The 26440-nt window shown below is 39.3% G+C and overlaps 1 protein-coding gene across 1 annotated transcript in view; it reads left to right on the plus strand.

Annotated features, from left to right (window-relative positions):
* The window catches only part of LOC126195584 (galanin receptor type 2-like), a 564913-nt gene that overhangs the window by 421260 nt on the left and 117213 nt on the right, over window positions 1-26440 (plus strand). Inside the window, exon 3 of the mRNA XM_049934210.1 lies at window positions 12210-12352. Within this exon, the coding sequence (XP_049790167.1) occupies window positions 12210-12352 (143 nt within the window). The remainder of the gene's footprint in view (window positions 1-12209; window positions 12353-26440) is intronic.

A 26440-nucleotide genomic window follows, 5' to 3' on the forward strand; every position in this document is an offset into this window, starting at 1 on the left:
CTCCTAGTGTATAAGGAACAACAGCTGTGTGTAAAAGAGGAGTTAACTTCTGGCCGTTACAATTGTAACACCAGGAGTCTGGCAGGCATAAAACGTCAGACGATTATGCTCTGATGAACAAATGATCAGCGTTTCAACACGGGAGTACTGGATACACTATGTAAAGCCATCGATATTCTGCACACAAGGACTTGTTGCACAGTGGGTTTGTTTGTAAGACGAAGAAATAAACAGTAAAACCTGTCGAAATTCGACGGCAGCAGGATCGTGGCCTATAGAGACTTTGGTTCATGGTTCTGTGACATTACTGCTCGCCTTGATCGGGTTCCTATTGTTATCATGAAAATATGGAATCGATGTATTCTGAATGCCCGTACTTGAAGCCATGCAAAATCTCAACGTCCCCACGCAATTAGCACTCGGCAGGATGAATATATGGTTCGCTCGCCAGTACAAGATTGTGCAGCCACGCCACGTACCTTTAGTCGATAAACATGCTTACTAGCAGCAAGATAAGTGTCTACATGCACACTACAACGTCATCTTGAGCATCACGGAGTGTCATCACTACGTAATGATAAACGACGAAGGATAGAATTTCGTAACAATGTGTCTGAATGCCACATAACGTGAAAAAAATGTGTTGTTGTTGTGGTCTTCAGTCCTGAGACTGGTTTGATGCAGCACTCCATGCTACTCTATCCTGTGCAAGCTTCTTCATCTCCCAGTACCTACTGCAGCCTACATCCTTCTGAATCTGCTTAGTGTATTGATCTCTTGGTCTCCCTCCACGATTTTTACCCTCCACGCTGCCCTCCAATGCTAAATTTGTGATCCCTTGATGCCTCAAAACATGTCCTACCAACCGATCCCTTCTTCTAGTCAAGTTGTGCCACAAACTTCTCTTCTCCCCAATCCTATTCAATACCTCCTCATTAGTTACGTGATCTACCCACCTTATCTTCAGCATTCTTCTGTAGCACCACATTTCGAAAGCTTCTATTCTCTTCTTGTCCAAACTGGTTAACGTCCATGTTTCACTTCCATACATGGCTACACTCCATACAAATACTTTCAGAAACAACTTCCTGACACTTAAATCTATACTCGATGTTAACAAATTTCTCTTCTTCAGAAACGATTTCCTTGCCATTGCCAGTCTACATTTTATATCCTCTCTACTTCGACCATCATCAGTTATTTTACTCCCTAAATAGCAAAACTCATTTACTACTTTAAGTGTCTCATTTCCTAATCTAATCCCCTCAGCATCACCCGATTTAATTTGACTACATTCCATTATCCTCGTTTTGCTTTTGTTGATGTTCATCTTATATCCTCCTTTCAAGACACTGTCCATTCCGTTCAACTGCTCTTCCAAGTCCTTTGCTGTCTCTGACAGAATTACAATGACATCGGCGAACCTCAAAGTTTTTATTTCTTCTCCATGAATTTTAATACCTACTCCGAATTTTTCTTTTGTTTCCTTTACTGCTTGCTCAATATACAGATTGAATAACATCGGGGAGAGGCTACAACCCTGTCTCACTCCTTTCCGAACCACTGCTTCCCTTTCATGCCCCTCGACTCTTATAACTGCCATCTGGTTTCTGTACAAATTGTAAATAGCCTTTCGCTCCCTGTATTTTACCCCTGCCACCTTCAGAATTTGAAAGAGAGTATTCCAGTTAACATTGTCAAAAGCTTTCTCTAAGTCTACAAATGCTAGAAACGTAGGTTTGCCTTTTCTTAATCTTTCTTCTAAGATACGTCGTAAGGTTAGTAATGCCTCACGTGTTCCAACATTTCTACGGAATCCAAACTGATCTTCCCCGAGGTCCGCTTCTACCAGTTTTTCCATTCGTCTGTAAAGAATTCGCGTCAGTATTTTGCAGCTGTGACTTATTAAACTGATAGTTCGGTAATTTTCACATCTGTCAACACCTGCTTTCTTTGATATTGGAATTATTATATTCTTCTTGAAGTCTGTGGGTATTTCGCCTGTCTCATACATCTTGCTCACCAGATGGTAGAGTTTTGTCATGACTGGCTCTCCCAAGGCCATCAGTAGTTCTAATGGAATGTTGTCTACTCCCGGGGCCTTGTTTCGACTCAGGTCTTTCAGTGCTCTGTCAAACTCTTCACGCAGTATCTTATCTCCCATTTCATCTTCATCTACATCCTCTTCCATTTCCACAATATTGTCCTCAAGTACATCGCCCTTGTATAAACCCTCTATATACTCCTTCCACCTTTCTGCCTTCCCTTCTTTGCTTAGAACTGGGTTGCCATCTGAGCTCTTGATATTCATACAAGTGGTTCTGTTCTCTCCAAAGGTCTCTTTAATTTTCCTGTAGGCAGTATCTATCTTACCCCTAGTGAGACAAGCCTCTACATCCTTACATTTGTCGTCTAGCCATCCCTGCTTAGCCATTTTGCACTTTCTGTCGATCTCATTTTTGAGACGTTTGCCTTCTTCATTTACTGCATTTTTATATTTTCTCCTTTCATCAATTAAATCCAATATTTCTTCTGTTACCCAAGGATTTCTATTAGCCCTCGTCTTTTTACCTACTTGATCCTCTGCTGCCCTCACTACTTCATCCCTCAGAGCTACCCATTCTTCTTCTACTGGTTTTCTTTCCCCCATTCCTGTCAATTGTTCCCTTATGCTCTCCCTGAAACTCTCTACAACCTCTGGTTCTTTCAGTTTATGCAGGTCCCATCTCCTTATATTCCCACCTTTTTGCAGTTTCTTCAGTTTCAGTCTGCAGTTCATAACCAATAGATTGTGGTCAGAATCCACATGTGCCCCTGGAAATGTCTTACAATTTAAACCTGGTTCCTAAATCTCTGTCTTACCATTATATAATCTATCTGATACCTTTTAGTATCTCCAGGGTTCTTCCAGGTATACAACCTTCTTTTATGATTCTTGAACCAAGTGTTAGCTATGATCAAGTTATGCTCTGTGCAAAATTCTACAAGGTGGCTTCCTCTTCCATTTCTTCCCCCCAATCCATATTCACCTACTATGTTTCCTTCTCTCCCTTTTCCAACTGACGAATTCCAGTCACCCATGACTATTAAATTTTCGTCTCTCTTCACTACCTGAATAATTTCTTTTATCTCGTCATACATTTCATCAATTTCTTCATCATCTGAATAAATTCACAAATATATCAAAACTGACGTATTAACGAAATAACTATTATCGCAGAAACATCACAAAGACTCTGTAAACAATTAATATGAACTGCGAATGTAATTGTAATCTCTGTTCCTTTTGAAAAAGGATCCTCTTTCTTCCCTTTTGTTTCTTGGTAGTGCAAGAATCCATTTTTTGACGAGGCACGTTAGGGTTTACGTTTCATGTAACATTTAGCCTAAATATAATCAAATATTACTTAAAACTGTCGCTAATGTTTTTCTGTAACAAGTCCTATATTCATGAAGTGATATATTTCAACACTTCACGCAAATGTTACAGGGGAACATTGGCGCTGAGATCAGTGTCATTGTTCTAAATTATAATGGTCCAGAGTTGTAAAAAAAATCTTAGTATTCGCTAATTATGACAGGTAAAAATTAGTGGTTCTTGTTTTGAAACAATTCAGTAACAACTCCCATAAACATGAAGTGATATATTAGATGTTTTTGGTGTCTTTCAATATAAAACATCGTGTAGGGCAAACTAACTGCGAGAAGTGCCACAAATCAGTCACTGACATAAAAAGAACCACCACAACAAGTTCTTTCGTTACTTTTAACACGCACTCAGTACATTCTAACTAAGTTGTGACTAATACCTCATGTGTCGCAGTAATATTTCATTGAAAAAAATGACGGCAAAATGCATTAAACGGAGCTTTCCGTAAAAGCTTTCCCCTTCTTTGACTAATTAACCAGAACTAGATCTCTGATACCGTCTATGTCTTTCAATGGCCTCCGTAGCCTATTATGTGGGAATCGAGCTCCGGCTATTCGAGGATGTCGGTCAACGTTACTCGTATATAGTACAACATGGTTGATATGAAATATCAGGAAAACGCAAAATGCAAATACTTTCTCGATTTTACTTCTGCATTAGCCTATTGCATCGCATATTGATAAGTGGAGAATTCTATATCACGTATTAACAGATTGGAACATTTTTTGCCTAACTACAACACGGCGGGCTATGCAAATGACAAAAGTCTGCAAGCTCGGCGAAGTCCCGTGATCTGAGATCAGACTTATGCATCCATGTAGTATAAAGATCACTCAGTGTAGAGAAAATTGGCGTCTTGGCAGAGAGAAGGGCAAATGATGATCCAGAGAGTAAAAATGTGAATCACCGTCTCACTAAAAGTTACAGATGACAACATACTTGAAACAAATCGTAAGTAAAATGTACTTAGAACATTGGAGGCGTTACAATGAAACTGATATGTTATACATTACAAGTGATAATTTCAAGGTCGTGTATAAATTTTACTGTTTTGATTTCGCGTAATGTGTCGTAACTACAGCAACTTGTCATGGAAATTTTGTCTGGCAAAATTAGTATTTACGTTTCCTTCCTGTTAAATGTGCAGACAAAATGAAAGGAAACTTCTTGGAAGAAATATGAGATGAAATGGGCTCCCACAGTTGCCTTACTGTCACCTATCTTCATGTGGCACACGTTACGAGATTTTCCTTGTCAAGCGTCGTAGCACCGTTAGTCCTGTAATCCGCGTGTACCTAAGAGGATAAGCCGTGCTCAAATGTTTTTTTTAGCGGATTAGACTGTATGACGTTGCACGAGGCTTCCGAGTGGTATTTGCCCGTGCTCCACAGATTAGCTCTCATCGTTCTTGAGGCTGGAGCTGTACCTGTAATGAGAAAACATTAAAGATGCGCTCAAAGCGGCATTTAATATCACACGATTTTCGCGAAGAGACAAGAGGCTGTATTTATTATGTTCTGTCGGAAATAATAACGAACTTTTAGCTCATCTCAAATACGTTGCTGAACTGTGACACATGTACGCACATGTTACCAACGTACAGGAACTCTCATGACGAGTCCTTAAGAATGTGATAAATGATATCGAACGCGATGGGCAGTGATAAGACCCTTTTCAGGATACAGCATATTACGTACAGTTGACATTATATGAAGAGCGGATACTAAAGAAGTTCTATCTGCCGAATTTCACATTTGTCGAGAGAATCAAAAAACACTGTATATCTTTTTGTACACAACTTATTTGCATCCATTAAGTGAAAGGTTATTCTGATATAAAGGAAATATGCTGATCACCTCATCATTCATTAGCTCTTAGTCAGCACTACTTATTTTCACAGTGTCTACAGACATTCGAATCATTTTTTTCTACTTGTCATATTGAAATAATAGGCATTTATGGGTAACTAAAACGTAAAAAAATACTGTATGTGGTAAACAGTAATCCAGTGTAATAGAGGACCTGAAGGCCCTAATAAGATTAGGTTCAATAAATAAAATAAAATAAATAAAAGTACAGTCTCCACAGAAGTTGGTAGGCATCGCAAAGAGCAGAGGTGCCTATTGTTCTACATACTGTATTACTAGCCGAAATGATGATGGGTGGAAACACTATCAAGCCATCCAGATGTATATTTCTTGTGTTTTTCATAAAATATCCAAAGCTATGTCGGCGCGGTTCTTACAAAGAGCACTGTCAGTTCAGGTTTCATTCCCTATGCTTCCTTAAACGGAGCATGTGTTTCGTCGCAAATGACTGCGTTACTGACGTGCCGTTAAACCATCATTTTGATTTATTCTTTCCCCCGCCATGTTACGGATGCAATATAATCAATCCCTTATTATGAAATTTGACTCCGACCAGCGAAATCTAAGTATTAGACCAAGTACTACCGTCCTGGAAACAGAAAATGTTTTCATAGTATGCAGGGAGTTCTGATATTCCCTTGAAATACATCTGGGACTTGTGGAGGAGACTGAGTGGACAATATTTTGGTTTGGAACCCATGTCCGTACTACAGTCTTTTGAAAACATGTTGGCTAAGTAATTATGGAACAGGTATTCATGGTGAGGCATGCTTACGTCGGATCGGCTGATGTCATTTGACGTCTGTCCTACTCACGAGTCTGTGATGTTAGAGCAATATGGCTGAGAACAGGCTTGCAGAATGCACCGACATGATCTTTCGTCGCCTTTATCAAGATCGTTATCCACAACGTCCGACTCCATCACATGCCCTTTCGCCACAGTTACGCAACGGCTTCGAGAAAGGGGCACTCTCACTGACAGCAAATGTGACTGATCCTCGAAGGAGACACTACACATCCGAACTGAAAGAGATCGTGCTACGTAATTTGAAAAGAACCTATCAACGAGTGGACGAGCTATTGCAACAGCAATTAATGTTGCAGCATCTTCGTGACTGACAGCTACATCCATACCAACTACAAAGGATAGAGTCACCAATGTCAGCAGATTTTGTACCACGCACTGAGTTCTACACGCAGTTTCTGCGCCGCTGCATCAACGAGCCTCTAGTATTTCCACGGCGTGTTCTCCTCACAGATGCATGTGAATTTACTAGGGTTTCCTTTCTCAGTTCTTGAAACAGCCATGCCCAGGGATCCGAAAACTCACATGCGACGCACAACCAGAATTCCAACACGGATTTGATATCAATGTGTGGGCTGGTATTCAGGGTGGTCGTGTAGTCGGACCGTAAATGTTCCCCCACAAGCTCATAGATCCCATCTAGTTGACCGTCCTGCAACAAGTATTGGGTGAGGTATTGGATGCTGTGACTGATAGAACAGAAGACGTGTGATTTCAGCACGACAGCGGATCCATTCAGTTTTCACGTTATTTCCGGGAATATCTGGAGGAGCAATGGGCACAGACGAATAGACGGATGAGGTCCAATCGCATGACCTCAACGATCACTGGATTTGACTCGTCTGGACTTTTTCCTCAGGTGTCGAATGACCTGTTTGGTTTAAGGGACTCCTGTAGAGACAAAAGAAGACCTGATGGCACGAGTTGTGGTCTCTGCCGGTCACATTTCAGAGACACGAGGTGTGATAGAGCGTGTACACTACGACATCATTCGCAGGCAAAAAGTGTGCACAGAACTTAGTGGTAGCCACACCGAATCTTTGTCGTAGTGGATCAGCATGCTAACCCTCCTTTAAAAAGGACAAAGGACAAAGTACAAAACCGGTTTAACTGTAAACAACAGTATTTGTGAAAACTCATTAAGTTTTCATTTTGTTTTGTCGGTTATTAACGAGTGGAATTGTAAACACTTGTTGTACTGAAGCACACATAATAAATTACTTGTAAATGTGGTCAAGGTACCAACATATTTTCAAATATTTGTAGCGCGTAATCGGTATGTTTCCTGACTTGGGTTCCATTCCCAAATATTATCTACTCAGTTCCCTCCATGTTCTAGGAGCTTGTGAGGGGAATTAAAGAGCGCCCTGTGTAAATCAACGTGTTAGCGTTGATTGAAGAACTTGGAGACGAAGCCGAATGCTGTAGGGAAGAGTGATAGTATATTTGCTATATACTACATGGTCCGCAATTCCACTGCCAAACTGTCAGAAGCTTTGCAGGGATATTAATGTTACCGACCTGTAGTCTCCGGCGTTTGTTACCGAGTAATTTCATTTAGTTTTTATTTGTTACTTCCCTTTTTTTTGGAGTCTGTATTGCAACGAAAATATCCCCACAACAATGTAGAGCTTGTGCTTTATGACTTGTTTGGATACAATCATTTATCATTCCCTCATGATACTTGGTTTGTCAACAGTGACACCCACATTATTCTTCGACCGCAAGCTTGCATACAGTAATGCTCAGTTCTGTCGCGTGTTTGCTTTTCCTAGGTTTTACTGTGAGAATGATACACACCGGTATGGATAGGTTTAGTGACGCAGAGTTATTCGATACGTACTTCGTGTGTTGGTTCAGTGAATTTAATGATAGAACTACCCTACACTCAGTTGTTCTCAGAGAGAAGGCTACCACATCACAGTAATATTGAATCTGACTGAGGATTAACTGTTTGCATTTTTCTGCAAACTGTGACATCTAATAATTCTATGTTTGATTTAATGTATTGCAACGCGTTTCAAGAATGTTTCACCCAGCATCAGGCGTTCATACGTACTTGAAGATAAAATGTTAATATAAATTAACATCGAATAGAGTTTTCTGTACTGTTCTTTTGCTGCAGTTGCTATTGAGGGGAAATACAAGAGGGGTAGGGGATGGAGGAGAGCGGTGGGTGGTCAGTAATCGATATCCAGTTGTGGTTTCTGCTGGAATGAGGCTGTGCCTCCTTGTTTGTTGCTATAGATACCACAGCCAGTGTGGAATGCAAGTAATTTTGGATCAGTTGTTATGGTGCGGTAATAGTGTGATACACTTTTAATACCGTCTTTCACGGGCACTAAGGCGCACTTTTGTCTTCGAAAAATTGCCTGAAAACTTCAGTGCTCCTTGTACCCGAAATTGATATAAAAATATCCTTTGTTTGATTTAAAATGCCCACCAGTCTTAAAAATACTCATACATTCGATGCTGCGAGGAAACTCATCTCTACCTGGCAATACAGGATTCCATTCACGCCAAAGGGAGTTTTAAACCGATCTACAGTCAAGCAAGTCTGTCAGTGGATAAAACAGTTGTGGTCTATGGTAAGATAAGACATTATTGTTTAATCTCTCAAGAAGTGCGGCATAAGTAACGCTCTCGATGGCAGTGAAGACCATCTTATATACCAAGAGGGCAACGATTATGACGAAGAGAAATAACAAGAAGAAGAAGAAGGTTCAGATGACGATTTTTAGGGATTTTACAGGTCATTTCGGTTTTATACACTAAGATTCTTTTTTCAGTCTGGCTATGCAACCTAATAATAAAAATCGCAAACATGTTTAATATTTAAAATATTTGCTTAAAATCCAGGTGCGTCTTATAGCGCATAGCGTCTTACAGTTCGTAAAATACGGCAAGTCGGTTGTTCACTTACGATTGTAATGTGCTAAAGCTTCGTACTCGTCGTAGGCATATTGGCAGCGTTGTTATGCAACATGCTTAGTCTGATACTGACTTCGACGTTTTTCACTGCACAAAATGCTTGTACACAGGCGTAAACCTTATGCACTTACTAAAATATGACTGTCTTTTAATATGTGTATGGGTATGGGCTATGGCTTCTTTACAGTGATATTCGTGATACTGACAATTTGTTAGTCATTCGTTTCATACTCGTACGTTTAAAACTATTGCATTAAAAATGGCTTAAGGCAACCGAAGAATTACGAGTTTTTGAGTTCAGGTATGTCATTAAGGATATTATCTCCATTTCTTACACTTTGAATGAATATGTCCATTTCTTCCACACTATCCATTCTTTTATTTACCTAATTTTATGCATAACTTCAAGGTAGCTTTTCATTTTTAAAGAGTGATCGGTGTGATTAATGTGTGTTGACACCGCTAATTCTCCAAATTGCTACAGTCAATACCAGTCTATATGCTCTTTAAACCTAATTCAGTAATTTCTGCCAGTCTGGTCTGTTTAATAGTTGTTGTGCTGGCTGCAGGTAATTTTGTAAATGACAGACACTTCAATTTCAGGGTCCGACGGTTTTATATTGTGAATAAGCTTCGTACTTAGGTTGTTGGTAGTGCTGATGCAGATTTTTATTTTTGTGCTTTTGCATAACACAACTGATATATCAAACATTATACCATAAATCGCATTTCTACGTATGTAACAGTTGGGCTGCTGTCATTTGTGGGCATAGTAGGCTGTTGTTCGTTCGGTTTATTTTTTGTCCGCTGCGACCTGGTATTAAAGACTGAACGAGTGCATCCGTTGTTTACTGTATATTTGATGACTTTATTTGCTGTTGGATTTCTGTAGGTTGAAGTGAAAAGTTATAGGGTCTGTATAGAACTGCATTTTTGGAAGCTGGGATGTGTATAAGAGATTGAAGAGCTGTCTAAACCAGAATGTTTCCTGTGGACATTCAAAGGCAGCTACAAGTTCCGTCTCGATATTTCATGTCAAGAAATGGTATGATAGTGTTCCCTTCATACGCAAGTATGAAATAGCTATTTTCATGCAGGCTATTGTATTTATTGAGAGGGTTGTTACTTTATCATCTGTGCTATCAAACACAATGACAGTATCATCTGTGTACAGACTATCTGCACCACAGATCCCCACCCCCTCTCTCCACACACCCCATAAGTAGCAACAGCCACTCCGGCAGCAGAACTGTGAGCAACATGGTGTTTTTTGTTAATTTATATTCACACATTTTATCATTAAGTGACAAAGTGCATTTGTATGCATAAATACCTGATGAGCAAAACATGCTGGAAATGTCTCGCAATACGTAAAACATAAAGTAATTATCATCAGGTTACTTTCCATTCAGAAGGCTGTTGCACTCAGTGACTGTTATATTGACTTGTAAATAATAGATTTCAGCTATTAGTCGTCGTTTTTTAATTTAATTGGCAGATCTAGATTTCAGATGGAAATTATCCAATCTCAATGCACTATCATCTTGGATCAGTGCATGTAATGTCTGTTGGTCGGGCTTCACCCAGGGTATTCAATGAACTGTGGATGAAGCCCGACCAACAGGCATTACATGCATTGAGCAAAAATGATAATGCATTGAGAACAGATAGTTTTTAGCTCAAATCTAGATCTGCCAATAAAATTTAAAATGGACGACTGATAGCTGAAATCTATTATTTATAAAGTAATTACATTGAAATCGTAGCAGAATAGCGTAAATAATTGTCCCATATTGCTACGATTCCTGAAATTATCAAGCATGGTCACAATTATTGTCTGAGGGTTGTTGCATTATTGTGTTTTGCGTTGTGCGTTTTAGTGTTTGCATATTACAGGCCTTTTAATTGTTGTGAAGGTATTTTCACAGAAAAAAGGTATCTGGGGTAACAAGCCGAAGGAACGATAGCCGCATCATTTGTAAAGGGTCACTGGTGGTCATGACAAATACTTAGTAAATATCTCGGACAAATCTTACAAATTTTGCAGATTAAATTCGGACACACGCAGTATGCTATCCGACGACAAAGTTGTAGAAAGAGATGTCGTACCGTTAATGTTGTTGGGAAATGCAAGAGGAAAGCAGTTCACGTAACGCAGCAAAGGCAACCAAATAACACTCATTCATACTAAACTTACTCATTTTTTTTTTAATGCCAGAACAGTCGGTCTTGTGAGACTACACAGCCGCTTGTAACGTACTTCAGTCACAGTGACCTGATAGCTGCGGAATTCGCTATGAAGCATTTTAGGGGTTTAGGTCTCACAACGTTGCTCGTTTTAAACGTAACACCAGCCTCAGACTGTCTGGAAAAATCCTGGGATGGCCAAGTGTTTTACAACAGCGTGTTTACAGCAGTAGTTTGATTAAAGAGAAAGAGACCGAGATGGACAGAGAAAAGTGGTGGAATTCGATGCAGGCTTATCTGTTAAGAGCGAAAGTGGGATACGTGTGCTCATCAAACACCAGAGGGAGATACTGGTACAAATACCCTGTATTCAACGGATATTCGTTGGTCTAGTTTTTCTAGTTCGCAAATTTCCAGATGCAGATGTTAATGTATAACTTATGCCCAAATACGTCATGTTCATTGATGGTTAATGAAGTTTGTTAAATACAGAATATGGCAAGAAAATTAATTCGTGCAAACAGTGCCCTTTTGCCAAAATGCTAAACATATTTTCAAATATTTAGTCACTCTGTACCAGCAATGGGTACTGCGTAATTTCAAAATGCGTGTAACTGTTTTTGACATGCTCCAAAGCTCCAGTGACAGAAACAGAACAGCACTTACCTTTTCATATATAAGCATTTACATGTAAACTATAACCGTTTCAAAAGAAACGCCCTGAAATTTTTGATCAAAACATTTCAAATGCACAGGTACACAACGGACTTCCCAATTATTTAAAAGATCAACAAACCGATGTTCTACAACAGTGTTCAACCAGTCGGCCTCCCATAACATTATATACGTAGTTGAAGAAAAGAAAGCGGATCAAATATTATTTAATACCTTACTTCAAAACAATTCATAAATGAATTTCCGCTGTTTATTCATTACATGCACGTTTGATACCACGATTGTTGAATATTTCAATCTGTTGGTGTTGCAGTGTGACCAACTACTTCCTGGTGAACCTGTCAGCCGCTGATCTGTTGGTGACGCTGATCTGCATGCCCATGGCTGTCAGCGGTTCCGTCAGCAAGTTATGGCTGTATGGCAGCGTCATGTGCAAGCTCACGCACTATATACAAGGTAAGTCACAAAATGGCCCCTTATCCCAACTGAGAGAAAGCTGAAGTAAGACACTTCGTCTGACAGGCAGTAGAAGAAATATCGAAGCCGTTGAGCTGATCGTTGCTATTTCGTAAAGCAAATGGTAAGTCCTACCATAGTTTATTGGTTGTACTCAACAACTTTAAGCAATTTTCCTTAGAGTGTATAAACACACCAGAAAAAGATTACTCACCTTCAACAGACGGAGCTAATGTTGAGTAACGCCACTTCCGTCAGCTCTTTAGTAGTTGTGTTAGTTCTGAGAAGCAGAGTGTCCACACTTTTCTCCAGGCCTACCGTATCCAGTTGTACCGCTACCGCCCCGGTCCGGACACCGTCTCAAGTATACTTACGGTGTACACAACGAATGTGATGAGAAGACCGCCTAATTTTACTGATATTTACGCCAGGCAGGAGCGTGAATAGTGCACTTGTGTGGCAGAGTGGACACAAGAAAGACTCATGATAATATGGGGGACCGGAACCTATATTTTCGTAGAATTGTTCTCTAAGCTCTGATTATTTAACAGCGTTCGACTCACAGCCTTGATGATATAGGATTGCGTGAGACGCCTTTAGAATTTGTTGGAAACTCATGTCTACGTGGAGTGGCCATACTGACAAAAAAGTAAACATAATCTCAGGGATTGTATTTCCTGTTATCACATACTGCTGCAGGATATCTTTACTGTAGTGAAATTTAATTAAAATAAATCTTTTCATAAAAGGAAGTATGTCCCTTTTTTAAACGTAATGATCTTCGTCTTTCCGAGGAGCCTCCAATATCTGAACTTAACTGAATGTTCCTACTTTTTACCTTAAAACGAAATCAATTAAAATATTTACTTTCTTTTCCTTAATAATTATGGTGCGTGTCTTTTACAGCGTACGTTGATAACGGAACGCAATGAAATTATAATGAAATATTTCTATGCAAGATATATGCCAAGAATGGTCGAATGTTGGACCATTCTCGTTGTTTATCCCGCGTGCTGGAAACCTTACAAACAATATTTTCACTTCAGAATGAAGGTCACTATGTACATGAAAGAAAAATGCACAATCAGCGTAAATTACCATATATTATTTAAAATTTACAACTTACAGTGCGGAATGGCCGCCGTAGCGTGCGTTAGCTTCGAGACTGGAAGAGAGAGTGAGTAATAACGATAGTGGTTCAAATGGTTCAAATGGCTCTGAGCACTATGGGACTTAACATCTATGGTCTTCAGTCCCCTAGAACTTAGAACTACTTAAACCTAACTAACCTAAGGACAGCACACAACACCCAGCCATCACGAGGCAGAGAAAATCCCTGACCCCGCCGGGAATCGAACCCGGGAACCCGGGCGTGGGAAGCGACAACGCTACCGCACGACCACGAGATGCGGGCAATATCGATAGTCTTTGTAGTTTCTTTCGCCAGCGAGTAAAAGAACAATTAACTACAAAAAGATCCTATACCGTTTTCTTATACAGTTTGTATCATTATTATTTAATTTTATTGTAAATTACCGTTATTACAGCTAATTTAAAGAGCATTTTCAGAGGTTTTTTTTACAATTTTCATTGTACTTTGTTTTTTGTGTCTGACCTGTTGTCGCACGATTTAATATTTTGTATCGTGTATGGGTACACAGTATCGACATTAATTCTTGGCCCGCATCTCGTGGTCGTGCGGTAGCGTTCTCGCTTCCCACGCCCGGGTTCCCGGGTTCGATTCCCGGCGGGGTCAGGGATTTTCTCTGCCTCGTGATGGCTGGGTGTTGTGTGCTGTCCTTAGGTTAGTTAGGTTTAAGTAGTTCTAAGTTCTAGGGGACTTATGACCACAGCAGTTGAGTCCCATAGTGCTCAGAGCCATTTGAACCATTAATTCTTGATTAGACCCAGTGAAGCATTCAGGATGCGGTGATCGTGGTGCTGCTGGTAATAATATGACGTGTTTGTTCTCTAGTTCTGTAAGTTCAAATGTTGGTTAGCCCTGTGCGATGGTTTTAGATACCACAGGCTTTTACGCGGGCGTGAAAACTATTTGTGCTGACCGTCAGAAAGCAACGGAGAACGTACTGTCCATATCTTCATTACACAAATCCACTTCTCATCTCGCCTAAACTGAAATAAAATTTTATATCTAAGAAAACTCTAAGAGAGTCAGCAACCACAGAGATAAATAAAAGTCTACTGTCGTATGACGATACACTGTATTATATTGCAACTAATGTTCACACGCACAACGAATTGGTTCTTCAAATAATTAATGTTTCGTATCGCACTCATCAATCGAAACCGCAGAGAGACGATTTCTACTGTTTGGCCGCATCTGCGAGAAGTTAATGGTTCGCCTGTAACGTGGAGAATAATATCTAACACTTGCCACAAAGATTTCTATACAAAATACCGGACCGCTCACAAAGTATTAATAATCCCATGAGGCTCACTTTTGCGCAATTTCACCAGTTATATGCGATATGCCATTTAGCGCAAAAGATACTTTCAGCCATTACTAACGCAATCGGAGGCTTAACTGATGTGAATTGGCACAGTGGGGAGTACCACATGCTCGTATGACTGACAACGATTACATAACTACTCAGATGCGGAGACTTCATTAGTCATATAGGCCCTGTGCAGTTGGCGAAGGGAACACTTGCACCAAAACTGCTTCTAGCATTGGCAGCAGTGTCAGCCAGTACCTTTTATAATAAAAAATTGGTATGTCATTGTTAGTTGAGTACTAACAACTATACCAATTTTTCTTAAGTGTCTCTGTATTTTATGTAAATTCTATAAAATTCTGAATCCATTAACTTTTAAATTTTGAACCCCAAAGTTTTTCAGATGGACTGTCGGTAGATGTTGGCCTGAGAACTGTGTCAGTCTTAGCTTCCGTACATTGACGATTTATAATATTATCTTTAAACTTGGTGCTGCTTCATTATTACATTCGTATAACGAATATAGAGCTGTTATCTTGGCTTTGTAGCTTATTAACAAAGTTTTGTTAATCAAACTATTGTTACAAAATGTAACTACAGAAACTGGTTTTTTCTTAATAATTATAAAAGTAGATTAGGTATCTTCATGGAAACGTTTCCCATACGTTTTCATGACAAACGGAGCCTAATTCCAAAAGTTTAACTCTGTAACTTTAATATTATTCGGTTGTAACATTTCTGAAAAAAGTGAAATAATTCAAAAAGTAAAAGAGGTGTAAACTTCTATCACGTGTTCTCTTGATAAACTCCAAAAGTAGACGCCTGAAGCTTTAATACTGCTTGCCTATTAGAGTTGTACAAAAACTAATTAGTGGTTAACATTGAGATTCATAATATTTAACATTTTCGTAGTCTTACATAATCTGACCAAGATTTGAACCGATATTTAAACGTTTAAGATGTACGTAAGTATATTTCGCATTTGTTTGCGGTTGGTGACATTCCCTTAGGTGCTCTCTTCGACTGACCTTGACGGAGCGACTGGGAGAAAACGTAGTAATTCACTCGCTGTACTTGTGTGGGCTAGCTTCGCTACAGGATGTTGACTGTAGCGCTTCATCTACAGTTCGAAATGCTACGCGACATATTGTGTGGGATTAAGTAAGAAAGTCTCAAATTTTATTTAGGTGCGATACATCCAGCAGAAACCAGTCTCTGATGTTTAGAGCCCATGGAGCAACCAAACTGCTGGTTTGCTGACTGCTACCTTTTGGCAAGTTTATATGAAACGAGTTGTAAATTTTAAGGATGTGGCAGTTTGTAATAATAACATACAGAGTTGTAAGAAAAGTATATTAATCTTTTCGTAGCAAGCCCACATCTCATTTCTGGAGCATCTGAATGGAAATTATCGGCAAGATAATCTGAAATTATCCTTTTTCCAGTTTGCTGTAATATTCACTTCATTGGTATATATTTGGCACACACATAACACGTAAAATAATTATTGATTACTGCTTAACGTAGTAGGGGGCTAGATGCTCGAGTATTTGGGATCCACACCTCGTGCGATGAAAGGAAGAATTTGAAGCAATTTCGAGGGGTGCTACTGGATTTGTTGCCGTTGGTTTCGATCGACACTCGAGTATAATTCGGCGCACCATGAATTCAAAAAACTTCCCTAAAGGGAAGACGATGGTATTTCGGTAAAATACTAGTGTGAAAGTTAGGAGAATCTGAATCTACTGGCACGAATGTCCATCTCGCGTAAGGACACGAAGACAAGCTAAGGGAATTTAGGGTTCGTACACATGCATATTAACAGTTGTTTTTTCCCTCTCTCCATTTGCCAGTGGAACAGGAAATGGTGGCTTGCATGTAGATGTAGATTCTAGAACACCTATGTAGACTATGTTAAATATTTAATACTCATGTCCTTATAAAATATGTTAAGGAATTCACTCATGCGTGGTGTTGGCTTATTCCATCCAATTGTGTGACCGTTGTTCCCTAGAGCTTCTTCTCAAGAACTGAGATAAACACTTTAAAATCTAGTTTATATTTCTTCTGCTCCACGTTTTTATAAATAACTTTCCTTACTAATTATGAGCTCGCAATAATTTATAAATTTTCTTCTTCGATACAACGTCAGCCAAGTCATCTCTACGTTAGTTCTTTCGTAAATAAGAGTAGTCGTATTTATTTTTAAAATTCATCTTTCTTCTCTTGCAACAAGCTAGAGTTGTTAATATAATAATATTCGGGAAGTCAGCGCCATGGAGGTATAATGGTCTGTGCTTCTCTAGCGCAGAATGGTGATCCATGGAATATCTATTGCCACGTTGTGGCAGACATTGACTTTCGCGAAATGGCTTCGATTACCCATCCATGCTGAAGACACATGTGGCTTTCTCGATTTTGCTAACCAAGTGTACAAAAACGCATAATATCAGTACTTTTATAGCCAATATATTATTTCATGCTATTAGTTTCTTACTACGTTAATAAGTTTTGGTTGCGAGTGTCACTTGTCTTCAAGAAGACGTAGGGATACGCTTAACTCCCCATCACACTCTTCTGGGAACACACGTATTTCCTAATAGACGTCCTTATTTCGATGTCAGTAACATCATTATTATTCACTGAATAGTATTAATTTCAATAAGCTGCAGGTACACTCTCATTTGAGTGATAGTACATTTCAAAGAGTACAAGTATTCATTAGAAATTGCAACTTCAGTTTAACTGTAATCACTGTTTATGCTCGTTAATAGAACATCATAAGATAATTTTTAAGCCCTGACTGATAACAAGCTTATGCTCACGAAATCTCAAATAACACAACGCTCAATACAAACTACAAATATAGAACTATTAATCGACCGTAATGTTAGTGCACCTGAGACTGAGGACGCTTCGGTCGATTTACTGCGAGTTAGCGCGTAATAAGGTTTCGTAGTATGTGTACAACTGACCTCAAACTATTGACAGCACGATGCGTTTTTCTTGGTCATCACAGTACTAGATTACTGTAACGCCACTCCATGTTTACAATAATGGCTACATGGAATAATATCGTGGGTGAATATAGTCTGTGACATGTAGCATCCCAAGATAAAGAAACCACTATTCTTCCCTCCTCCATTGGCAGACTAATAAGGTAAAATCCTACAAATACTAGCCCAAAACAACGATCAGAGTCCGTTTCCGCCTGCGATTATGCTCAAAATTTTATCAGCTCTTCAATATTTGAGCTCCTGAGCTCCCAACAGATTCCTCCAGGTAACTTAATTTTACTCTCTATTCAAGCGATAAGAATATTTAGCTTCTAAATAATCTCATGGGTGATGTCAGTACGTTGTTTAAATTCGAGATCTGCGGCAAGTCGCTGACGAACCACTGTTTTCTATGTATCGTCTTACAGGAATGAGTTAGGAGAAATTATTGCATCTATATAAAGAAAACGATGCGTGAAGCATGTAACAACTATCAGAATCATACTTTAGCAAGAATATTGCCGAGAACCACAGAAAATTCTAGTCATACGTAAAATGGCTAAGCGGCCCAACGCTTCTGTCCAGTAAAATCTGAACAGTTTGGGGGCGTCGGAAAAAAGAAAGTAGAAGTTTTAAAAACAATACGTTTTCGTCTGCCAGCACAGCTAAAACCACTATTCATGTAGTCGACCAGTTTCGGCTATCCTCTGTTGCCATCTTGGGATTTCACCTTTAAGGAATCTTTCATGCATTAGGGCCGTACAAACATACCGTCATTTGACTGTTTGACGTCAGTAATAGGCGTCCCTGGCGGGAAGAAACAACTGAAAACAGTGAAAACAAATAATTCGCCACTTTCAGATCGAATCCCAATCCAGTGTTAAAGGGCTCAACGGCATTAGTCCTTTACTTAGCTTGCATTTATTGCAAATCTCTCCCCCAGTGCTAAGCAAGAAAACGGCCAACAAAGATATTAGAGAAGTTCAGCATTGCAAACCTGGTATTCATAATAATAATTTGTTTGCAGGCCTACAGAGAGCGTCCTATACGCGCGTTTACTTTCGAGATTCTTGAACGACAGCTCCCGCTTCCGGGACAGGTGAACAGCAGAAAGGGAAATTACGGGGAACTACTGTAAATTGTGGCCAAAAAAATATGTCGTATACATATCGACTGGAACAGTTCACAGTACTTTCTTCTTTCGTTCCGAGTTTATCGTCACGAAATGCATTCTTTGGCCGGCCGGTGTGGCCGAGCGGTTCTAGGCGCTACAGTCTCGAACCGCGTGACAGCGCCTAGATCGGCGCGACCACTACGGTCGCAGGTTCGAATTCTGGCTCGGGCATGGATGTGTGTGATGTCCTTAGGTTAGTTAGGTTTAAGTAGTTCTAAGTTCTAGGCGACTGATGACCTCAGAAGTTAAGTCCCATAGTGCTCAGAGCCATTTGAACCATTTTTGCATTTCTTTTACTACGTAACAACAGTGTGAATCAGCTGTCTCTACCGACGCTATTTTATGTCACCCGCAAAGTTATATCAGTCCTTCAAAATACACAATTTTCATATTAGGACGCTCACTACGCGCAAATTATTAGTGCTACAGAAAAATGGCAGGTCCTTTGTAGAAAAATTTCCGACTACACAACCTGTTCCCTCTATTCGACCTTCTTTGATCTCTGTTAGGTTATTATGGCACCAACATGGTTGGTTATACCGTTAACATTATTTCAAACGTGCCTGTGAAGATGAAGGGAAAACGACTTGTGAACGTTACGCTAAAACTAATTACCTTGATAATTCGATCCAGATTTAACCGTCACAAGCATAATAGTTTCGCAGTCAGAAGGCCTGAAGAATACAATGACGTAATTGTTTATTTTATGCTGTTAAAAGTCACAGTAGATAGAAAAAGCTTACACAGACGTCAATTTTAAAATTTGTAAGTGTTTGACTCACTGGCAAACTAAAGCCAGGCAACGAAGATCAAGAAAAGCTGAGTCTGGGAAGTAATTCGTGCAATCGCAAATTATTATACAATGGTGGGATGGGATAAGTGTGGGAGTAGGGGAGCATTTGTGGATTACTTTTGTACCTTAAAAAAAACAAAAACTCAAATTACGACCTCTAGGGAAAACGTACCTCAGTGTAATATTTATCGACACTAAAGTCTCTGTATGAATAACAGTCAGCGCGTAGTGAGCGAGAGAATATGAAAATCTGGCGCGCGCGTTCTGAAGGCCAGATATATCATTGCGGATTGGATAAAATGGCGTCGGTTAGAGTAGCTGAATCGCCCTGTATAAATATGTAGCTAGAACCATGGTAATCGTTTAGCCAAAGTAGCCTCAACTTCGTGTCTCATTGTTGGAGTTCGTTTACCGTTTTTTCTCTATAGTACAACCCTAGGAATCCCAGTCAATTTAAATGACGAAATATTTGTACAATACAATTGAACTATCGGAAAAGCTAAAGTTATCCCATTTTTCTCCAATGCTGCAGTCTCCTAAAGGAAAATTAAAATAGCAACACTGATCGTATGTTCGTTCTTTTGTTTAGGAGAACGAAACGCACCGTAAGAAAGCAGTTCTCCTAAATGTTGCAGTGGATTTTGGCTTTGGTGAAGTTTCAAACAGAGGAGAGCCTAGAGTAAACATGCAGCAGAGCCAAGTTTCGGGAGGACTTTCAAAGAGGCGTATCGCGAGAAAGCTATTGGGGTGGGACGATCTCAAGAGGGTGTACTGTGCTTCAGGGGTAATCCGAAAGTTGTTTATTACTTTCACTATATTAGTTACTTGATTTCCCGTGTTTTCAGTTTCCCAGAAATGATTAAAGGTAATGTGTAATTCGACTCAGAAACTTCCTTGCAATATCGTAGGTACCGAGTGTCGTTCATTCGACGACAGCGATCTCGAACATCAGTTTCCTTTGTAAGGAAATGATCTGAAAGTCTGTAACCAAAACTTGACCGAGAAGTTAAAGCATAAAACGCAATGCATTTTTGATAGAATCCGACTTTGTTCGGAAATGGTCGCACTCAAAAATTTTGAAAGGATACTGCGGAACACATCATCGAAAATTCGATAGCAGGAGCCAGAGTATCGACGTTGTAACAAACAAGTAACGTTTAGCAGCCCGAGCTACGTCGCGCACGTGGCGTTAGGCTTCCCAACACAATAGCTCTAACGAATGGCTTCGGCCGCAGGCACTTTCCAGAAGCTATAAAGTCTGGACGACGGAAATTAATCCATGAGCTTCAAGGGCAGCAATGAAACCCTATTCGGAAGCGCTTTATTGGAAAAACTTCGATGCTATTTAACGCTGTTATGTTGTATAAAAAGCAAAATTACTTTATTACTTGGCTTGGTTCAAAAATACAAAAAAATAGGGAATTATTTGTTAAATTACCTAATTTATCGATCGTTTAGTTTTCAAGTTTAGGCTCGCTAAATTAAGGAATATTGTACGTTGCTTATAATAATAAGAAGGCAGAAAGTTGCACCTTCACGATTAGGGACTTTTCGATACCATCAGACTATTGATACATACTCACATGGCTAGTACTCAGGTCGTCTTGCGATACTACTTATATGAGTACTACAAACGTATCGGTACCTAGTCATGGTTATCCGCTTTTAACACATTAAATCCTGTTCCTGAGTCATAGTTGAAAATAATAAACACTTAGCAAGCACAGATTTTGCATTGACATTAAAGTATTGTTGAACACTTTTGTACAAGCACGGGAAAATGACTTTCATGTCTTGCCATTCTTCAAATGGGTTGTTTTTTAAATACATGTCAGGTTTCACAAATAACGGTATAACTCGTCACTTTCATGTGTATCCGTTTTGCTTTCTGTGGCCACGTGCTAGCTATCTGTGATGTTTCCAAAAATATTCCTGTGTTACAGTAGGCGAAGCAGCATCTTCCTCAGATTCAGTTGAGCTAGTTTCTAGCTGATAAAAATTACCTTTCAGTTATTCTATGGCTCGCCTGAGTGCCGCTAGATCTTGAAAATGCAAGTTTTTTTAACCTTGGATCCAATAGAGTAGCAATGGCTGTATAATGTAATCCAATCAAATCAGGCCTTTCCTTCTGCTCCCTTAGTAAAACGTCCTTACAATCTTTGACATCTGGCAATACTAATATGATGCTATTAAGTTCTGTTGACAAACAGTCATTAGCGTAGTTTTGGATACCTTAAGATACGTAAAATCGACTCGATACAAGTACTTTTCCTTCTACACCAACTAATTAATGAAAGCATGATTCGTTTCTAAAAGAACTCATATTGAAACAAAAATATCGAGTAATTACTTGTATCTACTTGTATCTGAACACCCCAGTAAAAAAAAAGAGCGCAGAACACACCGTTTTATCCCCTGTCAGTGACGTTCACGTTTGTCGACTTCTTGTTGGTATGAAATACATATTATTCTACTTCTTTAAAATGACTTGAATTAGCACACTGTTGAATTATCTGCAAAGATGTGCAGATGTCCTTGCAGAAACAAAAAAAAATGTAAGATTGTCAAATGTTTTCTACCACTGTAAAGAAAAAAGATTGACCTTTGCGGTACTGGGACAAAGATGAATGAGCGCACAGCACGAGTAGTAAATAGAATCCTTGACTTAGTGTTCATCTGTGGTTCGCTTGCTCGCCTGTCAGTTGTGCAGCGCAAGGGCATTCTTATTTGATGAACAGTATCGAGTAGCTGAGATTTTAGAGAAGAATATTTGCTATTTGTGAATCTGAGAGAAATTATGTGGAATACTTTATTATGGAGGTGAAACTTCGTTTGTAAATACATGTTATTGATTCTATTGAAGGAGCAGATTTTGAGGAATTTCTAAATGTAACAAATGCACGCACAAGAATGAAGTGAAACTTCCTGGCAGATTAAAACTATGTGCCGGACCGAGACTCGAACTCGGGACCTTTCCCTTTCGCGGGCAAGTGTTATACCCACTGAGCTACCCAAGCACACACACGCCCCGTTCTCACAGCTTTAATTCCGCCAGTACCTCGTCTCCCACCTTCTAAGAATGAAGTATTTGTAAGAAATATCAAATGAAGGAAATCTTTGTCCCTCAGACAACTTATAACAATTGTGGCGTCGCGGTTCCTTTTGTCCTTTTTACCAGCACGTACCTGTGATTTTGTTGCAGAAGATCGCCGGTAGGAAAGCCGAGTAGAAACCTACGGTACTTCAAGTCGCACCAGGCTGAATTCAACGTAACTATTCTAACACTCGGGGAAAGGTCTTAATTTTGAATGAAAGGTGAAAGTCGAGAATTTCGAGTTCACTACCAAGCCCGTGCTAAACACAGCCATGCACAAACCCTTTCATTCATGTTAGCAAGTTTATGGTAACGTATTCTCCGAAATCTGAACTGTTGCTAAGCATGGGTTGTTCTTAAATGAAAATATTCGCCACACTATTAAGTTTGTTGGTGTCTTATGCAATGAAGTTTTTCGTCACCGATCTGCTCAAATTACTGTCTTTTCACATACTTTCTAAAATAAACACATCGGAATAAATACGCCATCACTTTAAAGCACTTTTGAGACATATAGCAAACTAAAACCGGCAAACTGTAACTTCGTTCGGAGCTCATATTACACACGACCGTACCACTGAAAGGCTGGGTTCCGACTACCTAGACTGATGTAACTCTTCTGTATCTCCAAGAATACTCCGTTCTGAATGATCAGTTTTCTTTAAGGCGAGTAGAAAAACATTCTCCTACGTTAGTCTCCGCTTTTCATGACTAACCAAGCGACAAATAACACACTCTCGAACAGTGCTTTTTCCCGAAATAAATACTTAACATTTGTGTATACTTTACGTCATTAACTATTTTCATTTGCACTCGATTTGCTTTCCTTTTACCATAAACTTACTTAACATATTACGATACAAAATTCCCCATTTGTTGCATTCACACTGTCTTAAAATTTTCTCACGCTAGTTGGTACAGTGTTTATCAGTATTATCAGTAGAACAATTATCTACGTATTTACTTTGGACCACATTCACATATCAATCGCACTACTGAAAGCATATACGAACATGAATAAACAAAAAGCCTTCAAGAAATAAACAGAAAAATTCACAAAAACATTCTCTTGACATATTTCTTGAATGTCTTGTGCACTACCGTCCTCTAGCAGATGAAAATTAGAACTACGTATTCGACGGAACACGCTTCAGACCATCTGTCACTATGGTTGTATTAGTCATTCTCCTGATACACAGGCTCTAGACAGGAGCGGTGTAAGGCGCAACGCCTCACATTCGTGATTAGTGTTACTTTGATATGCTTGTTTTCATTATCTCACAAATAACGCAATTGGTTGGAACGTCGATAACCTTTATATTGAGAAAAATTCGTAACTGTTAGAGTCTTCTCATGTTATATAGTTTTATTGACGGCAATCAGAGCTTTATTTCAAGAACGACTTTCCTTAAACTAAAACCCTCCTCCATTAGTATTAGAAAAGTTTTCGATATTTTTGTCGTTTATGTATTGGACCTTACGACACAATAAATCCAGATTGTTTTTGACAAGCAGAATGCAAGTTATGTAGTGAATAGTTTATTGTTTACTTAGCTGATGATTCTCATTTTTTTCCGAGAACGTCAGTACACCAGACACAAAACAACACGCTAAGTGTCAGGCAAGTTACTTTTATTTCAAGGGAGATCTCATTTTGCAGTTCGCAATCAGAATTATCAGGTGTTCTGCTAAGCAAGTAGATTAATTTGCAGTGAACATTGTAGATAATCTCAAACACCCATTTTTTCTTGAGTAGAACAGTATTTTATTTTTGTGGAAATTTCTGTTTAGGAATTACACTTCCTGCCACTTAAATTTCGTAATGTACTTTAGTATTGAGTTTCAATTAAATAGTTTTCATTGAGTACACAATTAGTTACTTTTGGCATTTAGTTAGATTAATTTTCATTATTTCAAATTCATTATTTCACTAAGTTTCAAGTTTTGTTTCACGACACTATTCAGCACGCAACACAAAGCCGACCAACAGTCAGTATCGCTCAGCAGTTGAATGTGATATCTAAAGCACACGTTACCCGAGGAAGGAGTCTTTGAAATAACAATATTAGTATCTTCATTTATAGATAACTTTTATAGAAAGCTTACAATGTGTATTTGTTAGACACTTGATGGCATAAATGCATTATTATGGTGATTGTTACATCGTTTTCCGAAAAGTAGCAAGCAAGGAGCTGGGAGAGAAGTGCTAGCATTAACGCATTCGCCGTCCCCACCCTCCAAATTAAAAAATATTGTATTACTCGAAGGCACTGCTGCTCTCTGCATAAAACAACAGGTCTACACAGGTTTACTGCCGTCGGGCCCAACGCAAGCACACAAGAATTAGAATCATGCTTCACAGGCAGTAAACCTATTTTTGAAACATACATAGTGCATCAATTTGCAATATGCAGCAAGCGTCTGCCACCGAAGGTCTTGACGTGCACAGCTCCTCTTATGTGTTAATTTTGTCGCTTTAGCCTAGCACGTCATTTGTCTTATAGATTATGTATAGTCAGGGAAATAAATTCTCTGAAGAATAATCCAGCAGCGACTCACTAAAGCGGCATGTTTCACACCAGCACACAGCGTGGGCCAGGGCAGTGTCTGGCTGCAGAAGTACTGGTTATTCTTCGTATTTTTGCTGTTTCTACATACCCACAAACGAAATATTGCAGTAGACTGATCTGGGACCGCTCTATCGAGTGGGCACGTAAAATTCCGCTTTAAAAAACATTCTGTATTTAACGGGAAATGATGCGACGCTTTTCGTCTACAAGGGCCTCCCATGATAGACCTCATGAGCAGTAATCGTTTGGGCTGACGCCAGGCACACAGTGTGAATTCGAAATTATAAATATCTCACGAAAACAGACAAACTGCGTCTGACGACTCATAGAAGCGACACCCTATTTAGACAGTCAAATGTCTATATCCGGTTAAGATTTCGCAATGATGTTTCTCTCACGTTAAGTTTAACAAAATCCCCAAAGAACAACGGAAATAACTGAGAATTCGTTATCAAGGATTTTTTTCGGATGTTGTAGTATTTCCTATATACTATAACCAAAAAACATTCATTATCTTAAATTCGCTTTACTATCATGATATTATGCGCAAATCACGTCAAAAATTGGAATGAAAGTTAAGCGTTGAGGCGTGGGATGTCAGAAGTTTGAACACGGTAGGGAAGTTAAAAAAATTTCGGAAGGGAAGTGCAGGCGCTCTGTCTTAGATATAACGGAATCAGTGAAATTAAATGGAAAGAAGACAAGAAATTGAGGTCAGACGAGTTTTGGGGTAATATCAAATGCAGCAGGAAATGGTATAACTGAAGTGGGTAGGAAGGAAGCGCAGGCAGTGAGTAACTGAACAGTTAGTGACAGGGTTGTTCTAATCGGAATCGACAGTAAACCAACACCGAACGCAATAGTTCAGGTATGCATGCCTACATCGCCAACAGAACATGAAGAGACAGAGAGAGTATATGAGGATATTGAGCGTTAATTCAGTACTTAAAAGGAACTGAAATTCTAAAAGCGCGGGAGAGGGAAACGTGGTTGTATGGGAGGGGG

The sequence above is a fragment of the Schistocerca nitens genome, chromosome 7 (assembly GCF_023898315.1).
Source record: "Schistocerca nitens isolate TAMUIC-IGC-003100 chromosome 7, iqSchNite1.1, whole genome shotgun sequence".
Classification (NCBI taxonomy): domain Eukaryota; kingdom Metazoa; phylum Arthropoda; class Insecta; order Orthoptera; family Acrididae; genus Schistocerca; species Schistocerca nitens.